This window comes from Brassica rapa, chromosome A02 (assembly GCF_000309985.2).
Source record: "Brassica rapa cultivar Chiifu-401-42 chromosome A02, CAAS_Brap_v3.01, whole genome shotgun sequence".
NCBI classification, from domain to species: domain Eukaryota; kingdom Viridiplantae; phylum Streptophyta; class Magnoliopsida; order Brassicales; family Brassicaceae; genus Brassica; species Brassica rapa.
The window spans coordinates 16,712,767-16,733,052 of record NC_024796.2 but is presented as its reverse complement, the minus strand read 5'-3'; the positions used below and the strand labels follow the sequence as shown (position 1 = coordinate 16,733,052).

Here is a 20,286-nt window from a genome sequence, read left to right as displayed (position 1 = left end):
AGTTAATTAAATATATAATATTTCTATAAGATATTAATAATCAAGACGGATATTAATAGAAAAAAATACTTTGAACTATATATTTGATTTTTATTTTTAGTTATAATAAATATATGAGAAGAAATCTAACAAAATCTTATCAAGAATTTTAAATATTTTTATTAAATAATGCATTAGTTATTTTTCTAATTAGTAATATTAATATTAATATAAATTATTGTTAGTTACAAAAATTATTATAAAACAAAAATAATTCTAAGATATTTAAAAAATATATATAATTATAGTCTATATTATATTAAAATAAAAATATTATATGAATTTGATACGAAAAAGTATATTAAATTGATAAATTAACCTATTTTATTCTTTTTAAATTCTTTCATCTGAATAAATTATCTTTCACCATTAATATTTTTATACAAAAATAAAATTATTAACATATGTTAAATTTTTATATCTACAGCTATATATATATCTTCAAAAACATATTTTAAAGAATATTCTCTATTTGATTATTTCAGATTATGAATTTATTCTACCAAACTCGAAAGCTTAATAACAATTAATAAAAAGTAAAATATATAAAATAAATCACTATATATTAATATTTTAATAAAAGATCTAAATAATAAGATTAAAGAGTTACACAGTAAATAACACTAAAATGTAAAACTAAAATTCTACATTTATAAAAAAAAAAAAATACATGCATGTATGTCCGGGTTAATTACTCTAGTTCATAACTTAAACACTCTGAGCTTCATTTTCTTACATAAATTCTAACATTTTCATGTTATATTATAAAAATGCATGTCATGAGTAACAAATATATCTCACAATACAAAATGAAAAATTTAAAAAATTTAACCACTAATGAATAGTTTTTCAATTGACATATGGAAATAGTTGAATGTTGACCTAATAAAATTATCTACCTTCAAGAGTAAACTATATGTGGTGGATATTCTTATTTTAAACTAGAATTATCTCTTAATATGGTAATGAAATATATTAATCAGAAATATTTTATATTTACAGTATATCTATTTATTTCCCCATTTTACTTTATTTTCTCCTTCAGTGAAAATATAGAATTAAAATTTTATTAAGAAAATTAATTTAGTCAACTTTATCATTAGTATATATAGCGCGCACACACACAAACCTTTTATCTTATCCTTCGCTTCTAGGGTTTTCTTATGTTGCACGATGAAGCCGCCTCCAAAAAGTTCGCTTCGGGTATGTCAATATTTCTTTTCTCTTTTGAAACTAAATATCCCTAGTTTAGCTTATCAGATCTTTACGAAATTTCAGTTTCGATATCATACCTGATATAATAACAATTAATTGAAGTGTTGAACATGTTTTCATCATGAAATTTTGTTAAGAATCAAATATGTGGGTGTCTGTTTATTTGATGTAATATATATATATTGTTAGATTAGTTTGGTTGCTGATGTATTGTCTTTTATTTATGTGTTGTGAACTAGTGGTTTAATAATAATTGATTTCAAGATTAGGGTTGCACAGATGAAAAAATCAAATCTGAAATCCGAATCTGAACCCATTCCAAAAGAATCCAAATCCAATTGTTTAATGGAGCATAACACTAAAGACTCCAGCTAAGGGATAATATCCCATTCGAACAAAAATTTGAGCGGGTATCCGAACGACCTTAGATTGCTTAAACTCATTGACCTATTTTTACCTAAATTTAAGTAATTTAAAGTTTTCAAGTGCTTTAAGGTCCTTTAGTAAGATAGCTCATGAATGAAGCTTTCAAACCACTTCCTAATTTCAGGAGTTTAGGAGATTTTAGATATTTTGTATTGAACTTCTTGTTGATTCATATACTTTTGAATAGTTTAGATAGTTTTATCGGGGTTTTCATATAATTTATATAATTTTGAATATTTTGCTATGGACATTTAGGTAATTTCAGCTATCATGTAAAATCCTATCTGAATCACACCAAAAAAGAACCTACCCAATACAAAAATTAAAAATAATTGAGTGAAATTTATGAGCCTAATATCAAAAACTCAAAATTTCAAGTCTGATTCAAACGATACTCCAACGTTCACCCCTATTTAACTCTTATACAATATGTAGGTATCCTTAAGCATTAAATGACTGTAAATCTAACTTTTAGATGCTTTATAATAAATAGTTGAAGTGTTCCAAATATTTTTACATTTATATAAACCATTTTATATTTGGTCACTTTCGTAGCAATCTTTTCTGCACGTGAAAAAGTAGATATTTGAGGTTTATTAATCATAGATATCTTGGCCTAGTAGTGAAGGAGTTCCAGTTGGAGCTTCCCTCCTGAGTTCGATGCTCCTTGGTCATTCATAAACGCTTTAAGTGGCAAGAAAATTCATATTTTTATGGGTCTTTTGGTGATTAATTCTTAGATCTAGAAAGTCTTTGGATCAAACCAAGGTTATAAAAAAAAAAAAGATATCAGATACTATGTTTGAAACTGGTTTTCAAGATATAAATGCTGCGGTCAATATTTTATCTTGATCTTGGTTTTTTAATTTACTTACAGATGTTGTATGGTCTTGTGTTTTAGGAGGCTCTGCGTGAAACAACACTTTCGAAGACAAGAAAATCAGCAATATGTGCTCATAAAGTAAACATTTTTCTTTTAATGTTTACTTGTTTATTATTGCAACTGTGGTATAAATGATCTGCTAGTTCTAGTCAGAGGTGATTTTTTTTTAAAAAAATCATGAATTTAAAGTGATTGTATAATTTTTTCTTACATAATTTTGATTTTTTTTTTCAGATTAAAAGAGCGTCAACAATAGATGCTGATACAGTAAGTATTTTTTGTAAATGTTTGATGATTTATTATTTCTTTCTTTTTAATAAAATTTCAAATTTATTGATCTATAAATAAAAATGATATTTACAAAAGATTCAAGGCTATATATAAAGAATAAACTTAAAAATGAATTAATGAGATTAAGTTTTAAGGATTTTTTAATCATTTTTATGAATTTAAAGTGATTTTGTTACTGTCACTCGTTCCACAAACGGATTGCTACAACAATGATGTTTCGAAGTCAATAACACAAGTGATTTTGTTCTCTTCTCCAGTGAATAATGTCGTTCTTTCCCCATTCCATAGTCGAAGAAAGTTTTATTGCTACTAATAATCCATTCTACTCTTTTAGCCAAATAAATAAATAAATAATCTACTCTAGTATCGAATCTTTCTCCTTAATTGCGAAATGCATCATAGTTATATATTGAGGTCTTCCATTTTCATGGGAAGTTCATGTACACAAATGATTAATCACTGTGATTGTTACTATTATGATTGCTTGTAATCCATTCCTTGATATTATAGTCATATTCGTTTGATAGTTGCTAACGACAACAACTAACAGTAGCGGTTAAATGTTGTTTGTTAATAATATAGGTCTCTTCCTTATTGATAACCATTCGTTTCTACTTCTCGTAATTGACTACCCTAGAAATGTTTAAACTATATTGATTCGTTTTTGATTGTACTCTTCATTTTTGCTTTTTCTTGTTGCCATGTTTTCCTTTTGATTTTTTTTTTTGAACTACTCTTTTGATTTTTTTCTTTGTTTAGATTTTTTGTCTTGTATATCTTCGTAAGTTCTATCAAAATTAATAGAGAATTTAACATTTTCGCACAAAGAAAAATAGTTTGATAGTAAAAAGCATTTTCTTGTCTTAGTGAACAAAAAATATTTACGAGTTATATATAAAAAAAAGAAGTTATTTACGATTTGACCAAAAAAAAAGTTATTTAGGAAGTGGGTTTTCTTGAAACAAAAGGCTGAGCTGTGGTTGACATATGTTGTTGCAGGCTAAACACTTAATACCAGCTGTGAATGGTTTGCATTGGCGAGATTCTCTGGAGATTCATAAGCTTCTTCAAGACAATAAAGACTTCTGCATTTATTATAACAATGTAGAGAAGGTGCAATACGCTTTTCTGTGTTTCTTCTCCACTTTTTGTTGATACATTACTGATTTCGAGGTCTGTCTTTCAGATTAGTGTTGAGAAATTGGCAGTAGCGTTGCCTGTGCACCTCCTAGCAGTGATCAAGGCTCATAATAGAGATGACAAGTTTGAGTACTTGTTGTCTGGGATCAGACTGTTGCATACCTTGTGCGAGTTAACATCTCGTCATTCTAAACTCGACCAGGTTCGGTCTTTATATTCTTAAACCATTTCTTATATATTTTGTTAAGTTTTTCTCTCTTTCTAAACAAAGTAGAAGAATTCTATAATAGAAATGTGATTTGAACTAATAAGTTTCTCTAGATATAGAGTAAAAAATAGCCGAATGATATTTCTTTATATATAAATAGAGTAAAAATTAGCAATTCTTTTTTAGAAGAAGAAATAAAAGTGTGATATAGTAGTTTTGTCTTTAATGATTATTATAGAGGTAAATATACACAGATAAAATTGGAGAGGCTCTTAGAAAGAGTTGAATTTTATGTGTAAACTGTAATGGAATAGTAATAGAGAAATGCATGTTATGTTTTTGCATATTGTTGTAGGTCTTGCTAGATGATTGTGTATTATCAGCTATGATGGTTGATCTGGTGATCAATGCGATGGTAGCTCTCGGCGGTAATAGAAAGGTTCACCGCTCTCTGTCTCTTGCTGTTTCTCTCTGTCTCTCATATTGTGATTCGTCTCCACTTCTTTTTATTTTCCAGGAAAGCTGGAAGTCAGATAACGAATCATTGGTAGAAGCTACAATGGTGGCTTCTACTCTTCACCTGTTGCACGGGTTTATCTCTCCTGAGTTCGTAGATATTGTTCAAGTCTTGCTTGCCCACTCTAAGGTGTGATGATCTTTACCATATGATGTGTGCTTGAAATCCCAATATGTGGAAATAATATATCGTGGGAAATTAATATGATCATGCTTATGCTTTGAGATATATTGTGTTCTACGTTGATGTGATTCTTATGTTTCTCATCTAGGTTGATTTGTTTATAGAAACCGCTTTTGGAGCGGTTCACAATGTTGTGAGATCCTTAGAAGCGAAATTACTGTATCGGGGAAGTGACCACCCGAAAAAGTGTCCTCTAAAGTCCGCTAAGTTTCACTGCCAACAAGCTGAAGCTGCTTTGCAGTTCCTTCATTCTCTATGCCAAGAAAAATTGTTTAGCGAGCGTGTCGCTAAAAACAAGGTTTTCTGTGATGCTTCGTTATTAAACCATGACATGCAACAATTTTATATTAACTAATCTCTTGTACATTTATTTTATGTTTATAATAATAATATTACGGAGAATGGTTCTCAGAGAGATAGGTTTTTCTGGTATTCTACTCTCAGGAGCTATGTGGAAAAGGTGGTCTTCTTATGCTAGCTAAATCCATACTATCACTATCTGTTTCACCTGGATTTGTTAAAGAAGCCACAACAGTAGCTTCCATGTATAGAATAAAAGCAAAAGTCCTTTCACTTGTAAGTCTATTATAACTTAGGACAGTGTTTCTCTGTCTACTCTCTTCAACTCATACCAAAACTTTATGTTCCTGCAGTTGCACCATATCTTTGAGGCGGATAGTGTCTCATTCCTTGACGAGCTTGAACGTGCAGGAAACTTGCATTTAGCCCAACCTATTGCCTCAGAGGTTAGTGTCTTAAAAATGAGTTCTTCTATAAAATTGAAAACTCCACACAGATTGACAATCTCTAATTGGGTTTCAAATACTGTGTAACATCTAGTTAGTAATAGATCAAGCCTCACTGCTAAAGGCTCATGTTGGTTTAGTGATAACCTACCGTTTCCTCAATGGCATATGTTGTTAAATTAAGTTGTTAGTACTTTTCTGTTCCTCAATTCTCTCTATGAAAGTAATATATGTGCAGTAAGTGTAGACATATTTAGTGTTGATTTATCCATAATGTAGGTCCTTAGCTTGCTGAAGCTTGGCCTTTCTGATTCTCCCAATGATATTGCTTCTCATGAGTATCCAATGGGTTTTGTGCTACTTAATGCTATGCGCTTGGCTGAGGTGTTCTCTGATGACTCGAATTTTCAACGTTTTTTCACCGATCATTTTGTAAGTATTGAGTACTTCCCTGCTTTTGCAATAGTCTTTGATTTGATGTGTGATGGATGTTTGATCTCAACTACAGAGTACGATTCTCAGCGCATTATTTTGTCTCTCTCATGAAGAGTTCGTGTCAATGTTGTGCTCTTCTGCTCTTTCTTCAAGGGAGGATGATGCAACACTAGACTACGATCTGTTTAAATCAGCTGGATGGGTTTTAAGTGTATTTTCATCTTCTAGTCTTTTCGACGTACCTCAATTCAAGCTTAATTTCCAAAATAACCTCACCATGTCTTCATACGCGAATCAAAGAACATCCTTAGTTATTAAAATTATGGCAAATCTGCACTGCTTCGCTCCGGATGTCTGCATAGGTAATTTTTTATTTTCCTGGATCATATTGTGTTTGCATACCTTTGTTTCTTACTAAATGAATTTGCTGATGAAACCCGCAGAAGAGGATAGGAACCGTTTCATTAAGGCCTTTGTCAGTGGATTGCGAAAGGATCCTGTAAGCATGCCGATTCAGTTACCAAACTCTTCATATACTCCGGTGGCACAAAGAGCCACTAGTGTTTGTAGAAACATATGTGTGTACCTTTATCCCAACACATCCATTGTTTCTTTCTTATTACAATGTATTTTTGGTGATTTCATTCTGATGGGTGTTTTTCTATTTGTAGGTTCTCTGTTGCGTCATGCAGACTTCTTGATCACTAATGGCCTCGATGTCAAAGATTTAATGATGTTTAGGTGATAGAACCTTTCAATCATTTTACAATTTACCTAGGACAATAGTAAATAACATTTTTGTATCTCCATTGATATTAATATAAATTTTACTGTCATCTGCAGGGTGTTCTGTAAACAGTTGCAACCTCTAATCCGTTCGGAGTTTGAGGGAAGTCAAGCTACGGTGAAGGTGAAAAGCTTGTTACTCTCTTGTATGGTCGTCACAATTGCATGTTTAGTTTAACTTTTGTTGACATGTGTTATTATGTTTGAGAAAGTTGTGTCTTTATCTAACTTTACCTTTGTTCTGGTAAGCAGCAGAGAAAAGAGCCGCTAAATCTTAACATTGAGAGAGCTTCAGAGGAACCTAATGTACGAGTGGAAGGTGCGGCCACAAAGTATAACGTGAACGAGAATATGGAAATAGTTCCACGGTTGAAGGAGAGCGACGCAGATGCGTGCAATCTTGAAACCAGTAGTTTGGATACAAGATCTAATAGAGGGAAGAGTTTAGTTGAAGATGGAGATGGAGATGGAGATGGAGATGTAGAGCTGGCTCATGAGCTGTTTAAAGGGAGTGGATCTGGAGAGGTGAAGGAGGATGAGAAACAGGGGAAGAAAAGGAAGCGTAGTATTATGAGTGATGATCAAGTGGAGATGATGGAGAAGGCCATTGTTGATGAACCTGATATGCGGCGAAGTGCAGCTTGGATAAAGAAATGTGCTGAGAAGTTAAATCAAAATGTGAGTGCAAGAATGATAAATCTTACTAGTTTGCAACCGGTTCTGAACTTGTTGATTATGCGGTTTTGCAGGGTCCCAGGGTTACAGCTATGCAGCTGAAGAACTGGTACTTGCTTCTCTTTCTCAGCTACATATAGAATCACTATTTCTTGATCTTACATTGCTAGTTTTCTTTTGTCTCAGGCTGAATAACAGAAGAGCCAAAATAGCTAGAGCAATGTCAGGGAAAACAAGCAAGGGCAAGAAGTAAATTCTGAGGTTTGGAGTTATGAGAGTGGCTTGGGATATGAAGAAGCTTCTGTATATCAGACCCAGTTGCATTGACTTTGATTTTACTTTCTTTAAACTGTGTAGAGATTCTCTTTTGGTTTAACTTTGAAAGATTCTATGTTTGATGAGCTATGTCTCTTTCTGTCACTCTCTAGTTATTTACCAGATAAAGGTTAATACTTTTGACAGTTGATACTGGCATTTAGGTATTGGTTCGGTTTGGGTATTTCGGTTATCGGCTAGGGATCTAGAGGATCCATTTACTACATGGCCTATTTTTAGTTCGGATTCAGTTCCGATAGTAAAATTAGGAACCAAAAGATACCCAGAAAAAAGGTTTTCATTTGGTTCCGGTTCCGATTCGGTTATTTTTGGGTAAATCAGGAAAAATATCTGGTATTTTGGATAAACAATCGAATAATTAGGGTGATTCAGATAAAAATCTCAGATACTTTATAATAATTTATTTTCTTTAAATATTTTTGGATATTCTTAATATATTTTTAAAATTATAAATATATATTTAGCTATGTTATATTTACATATAATTAATATTTTTATATATTCGGGTATCCATTCGGTTCGGTTATTTCAGATATAGAAATATAAGAACTATTTGGGTATTTGAAGGTATAACCAATAAAGTTTTCCTTTTCAATGAAAAGGTGCTTTTGTTGTTGTGGAATAAGCCTTCTTAATTTAAACCGATTCCGGTTTCAGATATTTTGGTTCGGTTTTAATTCAGTTCTTCGATTTGATTCCGGTTCATTTCTTCGGTTCTTACTTGGTATTAAATAATGAAGATAATAAAAGTCAGAAAATTGACATTTTTTACGGGACATTAACATTAGAGATCTCTTAGCATTAACTCTTTTGAAAAGTATAATTTTTCCGTGAGGTAACAGTAACTCTATTGAAATTTTTTATATGAATGAATAAAAACAGAGTATGGTTATCTAAAAACAGGCGGTATCTAATGTTTTGTAAAAGACTAGCGAATAAGCGGATTGTTCAGGGAACTAGCGAAACTGAAGTGTTAACAAATTATTAATTTATTTTTATATTTATATTAAATGTTTTATATTTTATTTAATTATAAAATTATTTTGATGAATTATAAAAATTATATATACTATAAATAAATTTTAAAAAATTATGTATTTCAATAATATTATTACTTGATTTATCTGATTTAAACCAATTTATATAGGTTTAGACTGATTTATAACCGATTTAAATAATTCATAAATCGAATTTCAAACAAAGTCGTTTTGGATATTTCCTAAACTAATTTTAGAATATTGTATTTAAGGCTTTTATAGCTAATAAAAATCAATTAAAACTTGATACACTAAAATTGTGTCTTTTACTACTGCAAGCTAATAGTGTAGATGTAGTATTTGAGATTCAATTTCAGAGGACTAGTTTACACTTTATTTATGTGGGATCAATATCAAGCTAAAACAATGTAGGGATTTTAAGATTAAAGTATCGTAAAAGCACGTAACAAATTGGTTTATGATTTTCAGATAATTAAAAGAGCTAGGTTCATGGTGATTCATCAGGATACATAGGATCATGAGCCACACAACTGTTCATAAAGACAATAAGAGTCAATCTAGAACTTGAAAAACAAGATTAGATAAACCCACTATCGCGGTGTCTACCAATTTATCAAGCAATCTTAATGCCTAAACTATCATTTGGATTAGAGAATGATGACAAGCCTTAAGCTCAGATTCAATTGGTTCACGATTTGCCTTAACATCAGCTATCGTTGGCTAAGGAAAAATCGCCTATCTATGCTTTTTTCTAACAACCTAAAACACTTTTGAAGATTAGATTAAACCTGTGATCAGATATTAAATGGCCAGTTAACATAAGCAGTAAACATAACAATAGATAGAGATATCAAAGAATAACAATCCTATTTGTGTCTAGCTCATTGATCCATGATCCCTAACACCCTAAGCCTAACAAGCGACTACTCAGCCATAAACAGAAAAATCACAGAGACAATACATAAAGAAAACATGCTGAATCAAGAAACAAATAAGATAGGGTTCATGAATCTTCTCAAGAATGCCGAGATCCTTCTCCCTTTACAAGTTATGAAATCGCAACAATGGAACTTTAGGGTCTGGTTTCTTCTCAAAAACTAGCGTAGAAAATAATAGAAAAGAGGAAGAGAATATATGTCAAGGTTCCTGACGGCTTAGAGAGAAAATTGGGATGATTAGGGAAAATCCCAAAATATTATAAGTTTCCATAAAAATCTCTCCTACAGGATCATGCACTCGGGTGCTCCGCATGCTCGAGAGCAGCCTGCAAGGTTGTTCCGCTCGTGAAAATCTTCAATTCGGGTTCTTTATGAATTTTTTGCTCCAGATGATCTTACTTCCCTCATATACAACTCTAGACATGTAATGACTCTAAAAAGACTAGGAAGACTCGATAAAGACTTGAAAACCAATTAGAAAACATATATATAAGATGTCAAAAACACCATATATCAAAATTCTTTAAAAGTATGCAAATAGAGTTTTCTTAAAGGAGATAAAATCAAACTTTAAAGTTTCAAAACTATATTAAAATATAGATGATTTTCTTAGAATTATTCGTGTATCTTGTAATACTACTAAGTAAATGACATAAATTTTGATGAAACCATTTTTTCAACTAAATTTTCATTGATAACCTTGTTAAATATATGGGTGGAATGCTAATGTCGGTGGAACACATGAACTTCTTTGGAAACCAAGTCCAGAAGAGGGAAACGACAGCCCAAGAAACAGACCATAACGACCAACTGAAACATCAAGCTACAAACTGAAATCCTTCAACTAAACCATGACCTATCAAGACGTAAAAAAACTAGACTTAATTGTCTTACGAGTAGGCGGAAGTCTTGCGAGACACAAAACAAGAGAGCATGATACGATGAAGAGAAAGATCTTTTATCTGAACTCGATGACCACAAACACCCTCTAAAATGAAACCAAGACGAAAACCATGAAGAACCAAATCACAGGAGAACTCACTACTCAACCACACCTTCAACTGGATGCCTCAAAGCCTCACCTCGAAGAAGCCACCGAAGAAAACCAGAAACCAATGCCAAACCAGAAAACAAACTTATTCAAAGGACAGGAGGAAGACTCTTCGGAAACTGGGAGATGGAATTGTTACCTGACACCAACACTTCTTCTTGACAAACCTTCAACTGCTATTTATACACCACTACTGTTCTACTATACCGTTGCTAGAACAAAGACAAACTAAGCCAATTTCTAAATTCCATGACAGATTAGTCGAGATAAATCTCAACAGACTAGCAAAGACACCACAAACTAAATAAAACCCTAACAAAAATCCACTACGATGATGAGGGAGAACCTGAGACTCAATATAGGAAAGAAACGCACAACCAGAAGAAGCAGATGACACATACTCCACAATCACAAGGCCAGCGACAAGACAAACATATCTAAGAATCAAAGCAGAAGCAAATTCTGATGCTGGCTAGAAACAACCAGCACACATCTTCATCATCTAGAAAATAACCGCCTTTAGCCACCGGACTCTGAAATCAAACTTCACGCGCCACCACGCTCCTCTAGGCCGGGACCTTCACACACATCAACCAAGTCGGATCTTCACCACATCTTCAGAGAGCAACAAAAGCACCCAACAAGGCAACAACAGAACAATGAAATTCGACTCCGATGCTGTGAGACACACCGGAGTCAACCACCAGCAAACCCTAAATCTATTTTTTGTATAGAGATGACAGAGCTTCGGGAAAGAATGTTGACTGAGTAAACCTTTTTTCTTATGATTAATTAAAGAAATTTTTTAAAAATAAACAACATTGAGGAATTGAAAATTACTAAATGGACCTTCATATTGTAATCCCATATATATTAAAAGAGAAGCATTGTCATTTAATGCTTTCACACTACATTAGACACGTAGCAGCTCACATCGATTTTAATTTGAGTATGCTGACGTGTCGGCCACACAATCATTTAACAATTAATGCGTTCACAAAATATTTTTTTAACTCCACTGCAGACAATTTAATGTGTTCACACTAATTTTTTTTAAATTGGTTCATTTTTAGTTCATGCATTTTTAACCTTTGTATTAGTGAACTGAAATTCTCTTTGTACAACTACTGAATAATATCACTTTGAAAGAAAGAAATTACAAAATCATTAAGATTCACATCAACTAAAATGTTGGAATGAAAATGTGTTTTAGAAATGAAAAGTTTCATATCTTTTCGAACTTAGCCATGGTTAAAGTTTCTAAACACGAAGGCAATAAATAATTGTGATTGGTTATGAATTAAGAAAATTGAGGTAAAACTACCACACACAAAGTTGGATTTTTAGTTTACCCAAATATTTATTTTCTTTACAGAGTTTTCATATCAGACCAAGAACTAGAAACATAATCAAATTGCTAGAAAAATCAAATCAGAAAAGTTTACCAGAAAAAAATTCATTAAATCGATTAAAAAACATAATTCAGGTGCCGACTAAAGATATCACATTATTTTCCATGCAATTCTAACACTCTTTGCTTGATTGTATCGTGTTTTTATTATATTTACCAAAAAAATTTTATAAGAAAATACACGTTATTGGTTATAGACTATACTAGTTTTGCAACATGCCCAACAATATTAACACGACACTCAACCATTTTATTAGCATTCTTAACGTATGATTCAATAATTATGTATGTTAAATAAGCCGGTAATATTTGTTTTACACTTATTTTATTTTGCTTTATATTAATAGAAGAAAGTAAGTCTGGATTAAATATTTGGATCTGAAGAACCAAACCGAAGTAGATTTGAAAATAATACTAAACACAAACTAAAACTGATTAAGTACTCATATAAATCTAAAAGTTTAATATCCAGATAACCATATCCGAATCTGATCCAAACTAACATATTTTGGATACCAAAAATATCTAAATCAGAGTTATATACTTAAATATGTTAATTATTTTAAATTTTATATATATTAGATATTCAAAAATACGAAAATATCTAAAAATTATCAACACTGTCACACGTAAATATCTAAAAATAACATCTATATTATTAAAACAGAAACATTGTGTTGGACCTAACATTTATTTTATAAGTTTTTAAATTAAATACATCTTCCTACTTTATAGTTAAACCTACATTAAATCACTAATATTATTTTCCTTATACTACTATCAATGTTTCCAAATAATATAATTATTTCTTTATACTACTATCTATTTTCCCAAACAACACTATAATTAATCTTATGTCCAAACAATATAAAATACTGGAACTTATCTTTTTAATAACCAAATATTTAAATAAATTAAATAATTATAAAAAATATTCAAAAAATTATAAAAAACGAAAATAAATAAACTTACGTTTACAGGTTTAAATACTACAAAAATATTTCAATCAATGATAAATCAATTAAATTAACATATTATTTTATTTATTTACTACATAATGGTTCTATCATTTATTTAAGTAAAATAACAATTCAATAATAGCTATTACATAAAAAATAAATATATAAACATTATACAGTGTACAATAACTATAATAACAAAAATAATTATGAAAAAATGTTCAAAATATATGTTATCTAAAGAAAAATGCTTAATACTAATTGTTAACAAAAAATTTAAAGTGATTATAATATAAATGATTAACAAGAAAAATTACACAAAACAATTATAATAAAATTAATTAAGTTATATAAAATGGAGTAATATGATCAAATATTCATAGTTGTAATTATATCTATTATTTTCTTTATCAAAATTTTGTAGAAATGTCATAATTTAATAAAATTGTAAAACAATAAACTTCATAATTTAGATTAAAAGGTGGCAAATTATGAAACTATAGCAATTTAAATCAAATTGGATATGTTAATATATCGGGCATCCATCGGTTCAATTTGTTAGTCTCGGATATAGTGATTTTTATAAATATAAATATTTTTAAAACCTAAATTGAATTATCAAATCACCGGATTAACCGATTTGACCGCGGATGCGGGTCAAATTTAAAAACATTGATTTAAATGCAAAGAAAATTCAAATAAACAAAATTCTTACAAATTAACAAAATATTTATTAATTATTAGTAAAAAAATTCATCATAAAATAATCCGCGTTTGCAAAGCGCGGGTCATGATCTAGTAAAATGTTTAAAATAGTGAAAATATTTATTTGTTCTCCATCCAAATATTTAATTTGAACTAATTTTTATGTAAATTTAAACATTTAGTCTTACATTATTCAAATTTTTATGTTTTATATTATATTATTTTTGAATTTTGAGAATTTAAATATATTTAGACTTTTGTTAAAAAAAATACATAATTAGGATGGGTATCCGAATTCGAATCCGCACCAAATCCGGACCGAAACCGCAATGATTCCAACCAAATCCAAATCAAATGATGTAAATATCTGGATACGATTTAAATTTCTAACTCTAAAAATCCAAAATCCGAATAGATTAATAGAATCCAAACGGATATATGAATATCCATCTCTAGAAAAAATTATACAACAAATCTCTTAGTACAATATACAATAAAAAATATAATAAATTATTTCACTGTGAGCGGATTTCTGCTTACTAACAATAATATTTGAAAGTCGACTCAATTAATTTAAGTTAGTAAAAATTTACCGTTATGTACATGATTAAATCTGAAATACTGAGGGGTAGAATCGACATTTTACTACAGCAATAAAGCCGTTGACTAGAAAAGGGAACTAAATTACAGCTCAGCAGCAAATGGCTTGTCTCTCTCCGCCCGCCCCTCCAAGTAGTTAATTGATCAGTACGGTGGTCTCCCTTCTGTGATTCGCTATCTCTAGGTTCCTGGGCGGTCCAGTAGTGGTTTCAATGGGCACGAAACCGTTTGTACATCCAGCTCCTCAGTACAAAACCATAGAAACCTTTTGGGACGAGGAAGAAGACGCCCCTGGTCCTAGATGCGCTCATACACTTACAGCCGTTGCAGCTACCAAGACTCACGGCCCTCGTCTCATACTCTTCGGCGGCGCCACCGCTATTGAGGGCGGGAACTCTCCCTCCGTACCTGGGATCAGTAAGTATCCTTGATGGATTAAACTTGAATCTCGGATTTTGATCTGATGCTGGGGGTTGTTTTCTAGGGTTAGCTGGTGTCACCAACTCGGTTCATTCTTATGATGTTCTCACTAGGAAGTGGACAAGGTAAATAGAGAGACACACACACACATTCATTCTCATGTGTTTTTCTTTCTTTTTTTGGTTTACTGTTTTCTTGAAACCGGATTTGTGTAGGCTTAAACCGGCTGGTGAGCCTCCTTCCCCTAGGGCTGCTCACGCCGCAGCTGCTGTTGGCACCATGGTCGTTTTTCAGGTTTTTTTATATGATCAGACCATTTAATTGTCAGTTAGCACTGTCGACACATACATAGTTTATGTTTGGTCGATTAACAGGGTGGCATTGGCCCAGCCGGGCATTCTACGGATGATCTTTACGTTCTTGACATGACTAATGATAAGTACAAGTGGCATAGGTGAGAGATTCTTTCTCAGCCTTGCTATTTATTGTATTGATGTTGATGATGAGAGACAGTATTATATTCTTGCCTGTGTGTCCAGGGTGGTAGTTCAAGGGGAGGGTCCAGGCCCTCGCTATGGTCATGTTATGGATTTAGTTTCTCAGAGGTATCTTGTCACCGTCACCGGAAATGATGGTAAGGATTTATTATCCGACTTTTCATTAGCTTTGCTTCATAATTTCTGTTTTCCTCTGTAAGGGATGGGGACCATCAGAGAATGCTACTTAGATATATGTATATGTATTTTTTTTGCTTTCGACTTTATATCTTCTTAGATTCTGTTGAAATATTTTTGTTCATCTATGTATGGAACAGGGAAACGAGCTCTCTCTGACGCTTGGGCATTGGATACAGCTCAGAAACCATATGCATGGCAGAGATTGAACCCTGATGGTGACCGACCAAGTGCTAGGATGTTAGTAAATCTACTTCATTTGAATTGTTAATGTAGTAAGGACATCCTAAACTTTCATACTTCGATATTCCTCCTGTGCACAGGTATGCTTCTGGCAGTGCTCGTTCTGATGGCATGTTTTTACTCTGCGGGGGAAGAGACACCTTGGGGGTGGTATAATTATCTTCTCCGTTACTTTTCTTCTGTGTATTGGAAGTATTAGACTTCTCTTTCGAGGATATATATATATATTAATTACGAACTTAGGTTATTGTGCGGTATGGTCTCAATTTTAAGACGTTCATCTCCTCCATGCGTATCCCTTTAACATGGTCCGTGCATCTATCTGCAGCCACAGGGAGATGCTTACGGTTTACTCATGCATAGAAATGGTCAGTGGGAATGGACTCTGGCTCCAGGTGTGGCCCCTTCTCCAAGATACCAGCATGCAGCGGTAACCTAAATCTTACTCTAGTTTCAAAACCCTTGGAAAATAAGTTCTCAAGTGTAGACTGACTGCACGTTGTATGTAGCCTTAGAAACTCACTTATTTGGGTATAAGAAAGATAAAAAAGGATTGGTGAGGAGTTGAATTTCAATGGACAATACAGTGCTCTAATCATATCCGTTTGATTGTTTTTCTCATCAGGTATTTGTAGGTGCAAGATTGCATGTCAGCGGTGGCGTTCTGAGAGGAGGCCGCGTGATAGATGCTGAAGCATGTGTTGCAGGTATTCAATGACTGTTTCCCTACCAAGTAATTTTGGTGTTTCACAAGCCTCCCCTGGAGTTACTCACTCGTTTATTCTCGCAGTGCTTGATACTGCTGCCGGTGTATGGTTGGACAAAAATGGGCAAGTGACCTCTGCGCGTGGCAGTAAAGTACAAATGGATCAAGATCCGTCTTTTGAACTTATGAGACGCTGTCGCCATGGTGCTGCATCAGTTGGTATCCGTATCTATGTACATGGTGGTCTTAGAGGAGGTTAAATTGATTCTTGGGACACTTGCATTTCTCTGAGTTTAGTGAATGCCTTTCTTAGTTGCCCTACTTTTATTCACCTCGCAGATGTGTTGCTTGACGATTTTCTAGTCGCTGAAAATTCAACATTCCAGTCAGACATCAGTTCTCCTCTGTCAGCATCATCAGATAGAACCCAACAAAGCTCTACTCCCAGGTTTTCTTATGCCGCACGACCTCCTTCAGGCTCTGAACCAGCATCCGAAGGAATGAGGTTTTCTTACACTCTTCTTCTTGCCTTTGTGCTTTAACTTTATTATCTAAGTTGTTCGATCGTTACATATCTATCTATCAGCTTGGATGAAAATTCCTTGGAGAAATTGACGGAGGCTTCTGCGGCCGAAGCCCAAGTAGCTAGTTCTGTTTGGCGAGCTGCACAATTAAGTTCTGCTTCTCTAGATGAAGAACCCTCTGCATCTGATGGCAGCTCTCCAACAGTAGAAACCATTACTGATTATCCTGAAACTGAAGGAGATGTCCGGCTTCATCCAAGAGCTGTATGTTACTTAATCCCCAATTATTTATGTTTCTTTTGGTTTCTTTTATATCCATTTGATTACCAAAAAAAATGGACTTACTACCTCATTTTATAGGTTGTGGTAGCAAAGGAGACGGTAGGCAGTCTAGGCGGCATGGTGAGACAGCTAAGCTTGGATCAGTTTCAGAACGAGAGCCGGCGGATGGTTCCCATGAATAATAGCGATGTGCCACAACCCACCAAGAAGTTCACGCGACAGAGGTCTCCTCAAGGCCTGCATAAAAAGGTATGATTTCTTTTTTTCTTTTTTCTTTGAATACCAGGGCTGCCCGAAACCACAACATGTAATATTAGTTTCATCATCTCATTCCTGAATGGCCAGTTAGCATCTACTAATTATCAGATCTCGTTGCTTGCAGGTCATTTCTGCTTTGTTGAGACCTCGAAACTGGAAACCTCCTGGGAATAGGAAGTTTTTCTTGGATTCTTACGAAGTTGGGGAACTCTGTTACGCTGCTGAACAAATATTTATGCATGAGCAAACGGTTCTTCAGCTAAAAGCTCCTATTAAAGTCTTTGGTGATCTCCATGGGCAATTCGGCGATTTGATGCGGTTGTTTGATGAGTATGGATTCCCTTCAACAGCTGGAGATGTCACGTAAGTTTAAATTAAGCAAACAATTGAATAATGTGAGTTTTTGGTACTCATTAATCCATTGAACGTATTAACCTCAGGTATATTGATTATTTATTTTTGGGAGATTATGTCGACCGGGGGCAACACAGCCTGGAGACTATAACTTTGCTGCTTGCATTGAAGGCAAGACGGTGCCTAATATCATATCATCCATATTACTAGTTTCATTATAAATTGTGTTTACGGTCGGTCCTTTGCAGATTGAATATCCGGAGAATGTTCACTTGATTCGTGGAAATCACGAGGCTGCTGATATCAATGCCCTATTTGGTTTCCGTCTTGAGTGCATAGAAAGAATGGTATATTGTCATTTTTCTCTAGATTTTCTGCTTGGGTGGACTAAGCCTGCTTTTTACATTTTTTTTTTTATCAGGGAGAGAATGATGGGATCTGGGCGTGGACAAGATTCAATCAACTTTTCAATTATCTTCCCCTGGCTGCTCTCATCGAGAACAAAATTATATGTATGCATGGTGGGATTGGGAGGTCAATCAGTTCAGTGGAGCAGATCGAAAAAATCGAAAGGCCAATAACAATGGATGCTGGATCCCTTATTCTTATGGATTTATTATGGTAACACGTCCTTTATGCTCCTGCTTTAAATATTGATATCTTTATCTTACATTACCATGTCATAATTTAATATTTTTGAAGTATAGGTCTGATCCTACAGAGAATGATAGTATAGAGGGTTTGAGACCAAACGCCAGAGGACCCGGACTTGTCACGTTTGGGGTAAAAACACATTCCCTTATCGTCTGTTATTCATTAATATAATCCTTTTGGGACCAACCACTGAGGTTGTTATAAGTCTTGATATTTACAGCCTGATCGAGTTACAGAGTTCTGTAAGAAGAATAAACTACAGCTAATTATCAGAGCCCATGAATGTGTAATGGATGGATTCGAAAGATTTGCACAGGGGCAGTTGATTACGCTTTTCTCGGCCACAAATTACTGCGGTGGGGACAAAACAAAAATTATCTATGTTTGTATTCTTGGATGGGCTTGAGGTAACCAATAAAACCATGTTGGTGATACTCTTTTCTGACAGGAACCGCGAACAATGCGGGAGCTATATTGGTGGTTGGCAGAGGACTGGTGATTGTTCCCAAGCTGATTCATCCTCTTCCACCTCCCATCTTATCTCCAGAGAATTCTCCTGAACATTCTGGAGACGATGCTTGGATGCAGGTAACAACACATGTCTCAGTCTTTGTGTCTAAATCTGAAACACATTTAGTTCTGTAACATGACATTATTCCTACCATGTACACTGGCACTGTCTTTATTTTAGCTGGTGAACGGGAACAAGTCGACCGTAGTTACTAGTCATCTGTGTGCATCCACAGCATCGTCACTTGCTTAGATAAATTGAATGGTCCTATAACAAGCTTATTAGAGAAATTGATAACTCCTGGAACGATATAGTAGTTTATGTAGGCTGTACATATGTTTTGTTGTAGCTAAAAAAGAATCAGACACTGGAACTAAAGTATCTGTGTGCAGGAGCTAAATATCCAGAGACCGCCTACTCCAACACGAGGGAGGCCACAACCGGACTTTGACAGAAGCTCGCTTGCATACATCTAAAACTAAATTGCATTCGCGTTTTTTTTTTTCACAATTCACTGGAAGTCATCAAGGTAGAAGCAATTGAGAATTTGGTACAACTCTATACAAGTATAGTAAAAGATGTTAATGGTTCCAACATTGCAGTGTTCACATACTCTGCCGCACATGTGTAATATAATAACCTACTTACTGTAACAGAGAATGAGAATGGTATGGTACTTTGTTTCTTCCTGAAAACTTTCAGATATGTTTCTTCTCTGTGAGTCTATATGGTGTATTATGTTTATGCATATGCCTATGAAATCATAGTAAATGGCAAACCTAGAACATAAAAAGTACTTTTGGGCTGATTAAAGCAATCAGTAAGCCATTACATTCACTATTGTGAATTAACTTAATTGTTTTCAGAGAGCACATGAAGCATGGAGATTAGATTTAACCCAACGACCAGCTTCAAAGGGTTTGATCATACACGGATGTTCATCAAATAAACTTTTTCAGGTGAATCGATAATAACTCGTGGTTTTGGAACAGAGAGCAATGCTGTTGAATAACGAGCGGGTTAGCCCGTTTAGAACCTTTACTTGGTTCTCTTCAAACATCTAGATGGAATAACGATTGCGGCTGTCTCATTGAAAATCATAAAATGAAAGATGAAAT

At 33.5% G+C, this 20,286-nt stretch overlaps 2 protein-coding genes across 4 annotated transcripts; both read left to right on the top strand.

The window, feature by feature from the left end:
* Positions 1 to 218: 218 nt before the first annotated feature.
* Positions 219 to 13,455, top strand: LOC103868178 (nodulin homeobox-like). Of its 3 annotated transcripts, XM_009146276.2 has the most exons (18): positions 219 to 1,242; positions 2,582 to 2,641; positions 2,798 to 2,830; positions 3,854 to 3,967; positions 4,041 to 4,196; positions 4,558 to 4,641; positions 4,720 to 4,848; positions 4,991 to 5,200; positions 5,347 to 5,478; positions 5,556 to 5,648; positions 5,928 to 6,080; positions 6,157 to 6,445; positions 6,527 to 6,661; positions 6,755 to 6,824; positions 6,927 to 6,993; positions 7,122 to 7,547; positions 7,619 to 7,653; positions 7,731 to 7,878. In XM_009146276.2, exons 1-18 carry the CDS (start codon positions 1,213 to 1,215, stop codon positions 7,795 to 7,797), a joined length of 2,283 nt encoding a protein of 760 aa, XP_009144524.1. In that variant the 5' UTR covers positions 219 to 1,212; the 3' UTR covers positions 7,798 to 7,878. The 3 variants fall into 3 exon arrangements, with proteins under 3 accessions (XP_009144524.1, XP_033140647.1, XP_033140648.1); XM_033284756.1 differs by having other exon boundaries at positions 4,558 to 4,848; positions 7,731 to 13,455; XM_033284757.1 differs by having other exon boundaries at positions 4,558 to 4,848; positions 7,125 to 7,547.
* Positions 13,456 to 14,628: 1,173 nt separating this feature from the next.
* On the top strand, positions 14,629 to 19,892 carry LOC103868180 (serine/threonine-protein phosphatase BSL1). Its single transcript, XM_009146278.2, has 21 exons — positions 14,629 to 14,959; positions 15,027 to 15,087; positions 15,178 to 15,256; positions 15,337 to 15,416; positions 15,502 to 15,596; positions 15,777 to 15,876; positions 15,960 to 16,029; positions 16,208 to 16,309; positions 16,505 to 16,586; positions 16,670 to 16,840; positions 16,925 to 17,090; positions 17,172 to 17,373; positions 17,470 to 17,640; positions 17,774 to 18,012; positions 18,090 to 18,174; positions 18,252 to 18,350; positions 18,425 to 18,624; positions 18,711 to 18,786; positions 18,878 to 19,013; positions 19,106 to 19,245; positions 19,561 to 19,892. Exons 1-21 carry the CDS (start codon positions 14,755 to 14,757, stop codon positions 19,642 to 19,644), a joined length of 2,643 nt encoding a protein of 880 aa, XP_009144526.2. The 5' UTR covers positions 14,629 to 14,754; the 3' UTR covers positions 19,645 to 19,892.
* The last annotated feature ends 394 nt before the right edge of the window (positions 19,893 to 20,286 follow it).

Excerpts from the sequence above, each read along its gene's own strand:
- LOC103868178 (XM_033284756.1), top strand. The coding sequence starts at position 1,213 with ATGAAGCCGCCTCCAAAAAGTTCGCTTCGG. Across the intron at positions 4,197-4,557 it reads GTCATTCTAAACTCGACCAG|GTCTTGCTAGATGATTGTGT; the intron begins GTTCGGTCTTTA and ends ATATTGTTGTAG. Across the intron at positions 6,825-6,926 it reads AAAGATTTAATGATGTTTAG|GGTGTTCTGTAAACAGTTGC; the intron begins GTGATAGAACCT and ends TGTCATCTGCAG.
- LOC103868180 (XM_009146278.2), top strand. The coding sequence starts at position 14,755 with ATGGGCACGAAACCGTTTGTACATCCAGCTCCTCAGTACAAAACCATA. Across the intron at positions 16,587-16,669 it reads TGCTGAAGCATGTGTTGCAG|TGCTTGATACTGCTGCCGGT; the intron begins GTATTCAATGAC and ends TTATTCTCGCAG. Across the intron at positions 18,351-18,424 it reads TTGAGTGCATAGAAAGAATG|GGAGAGAATGATGGGATCTG; the intron begins GTATATTGTCAT and ends TTTTTTTATCAG.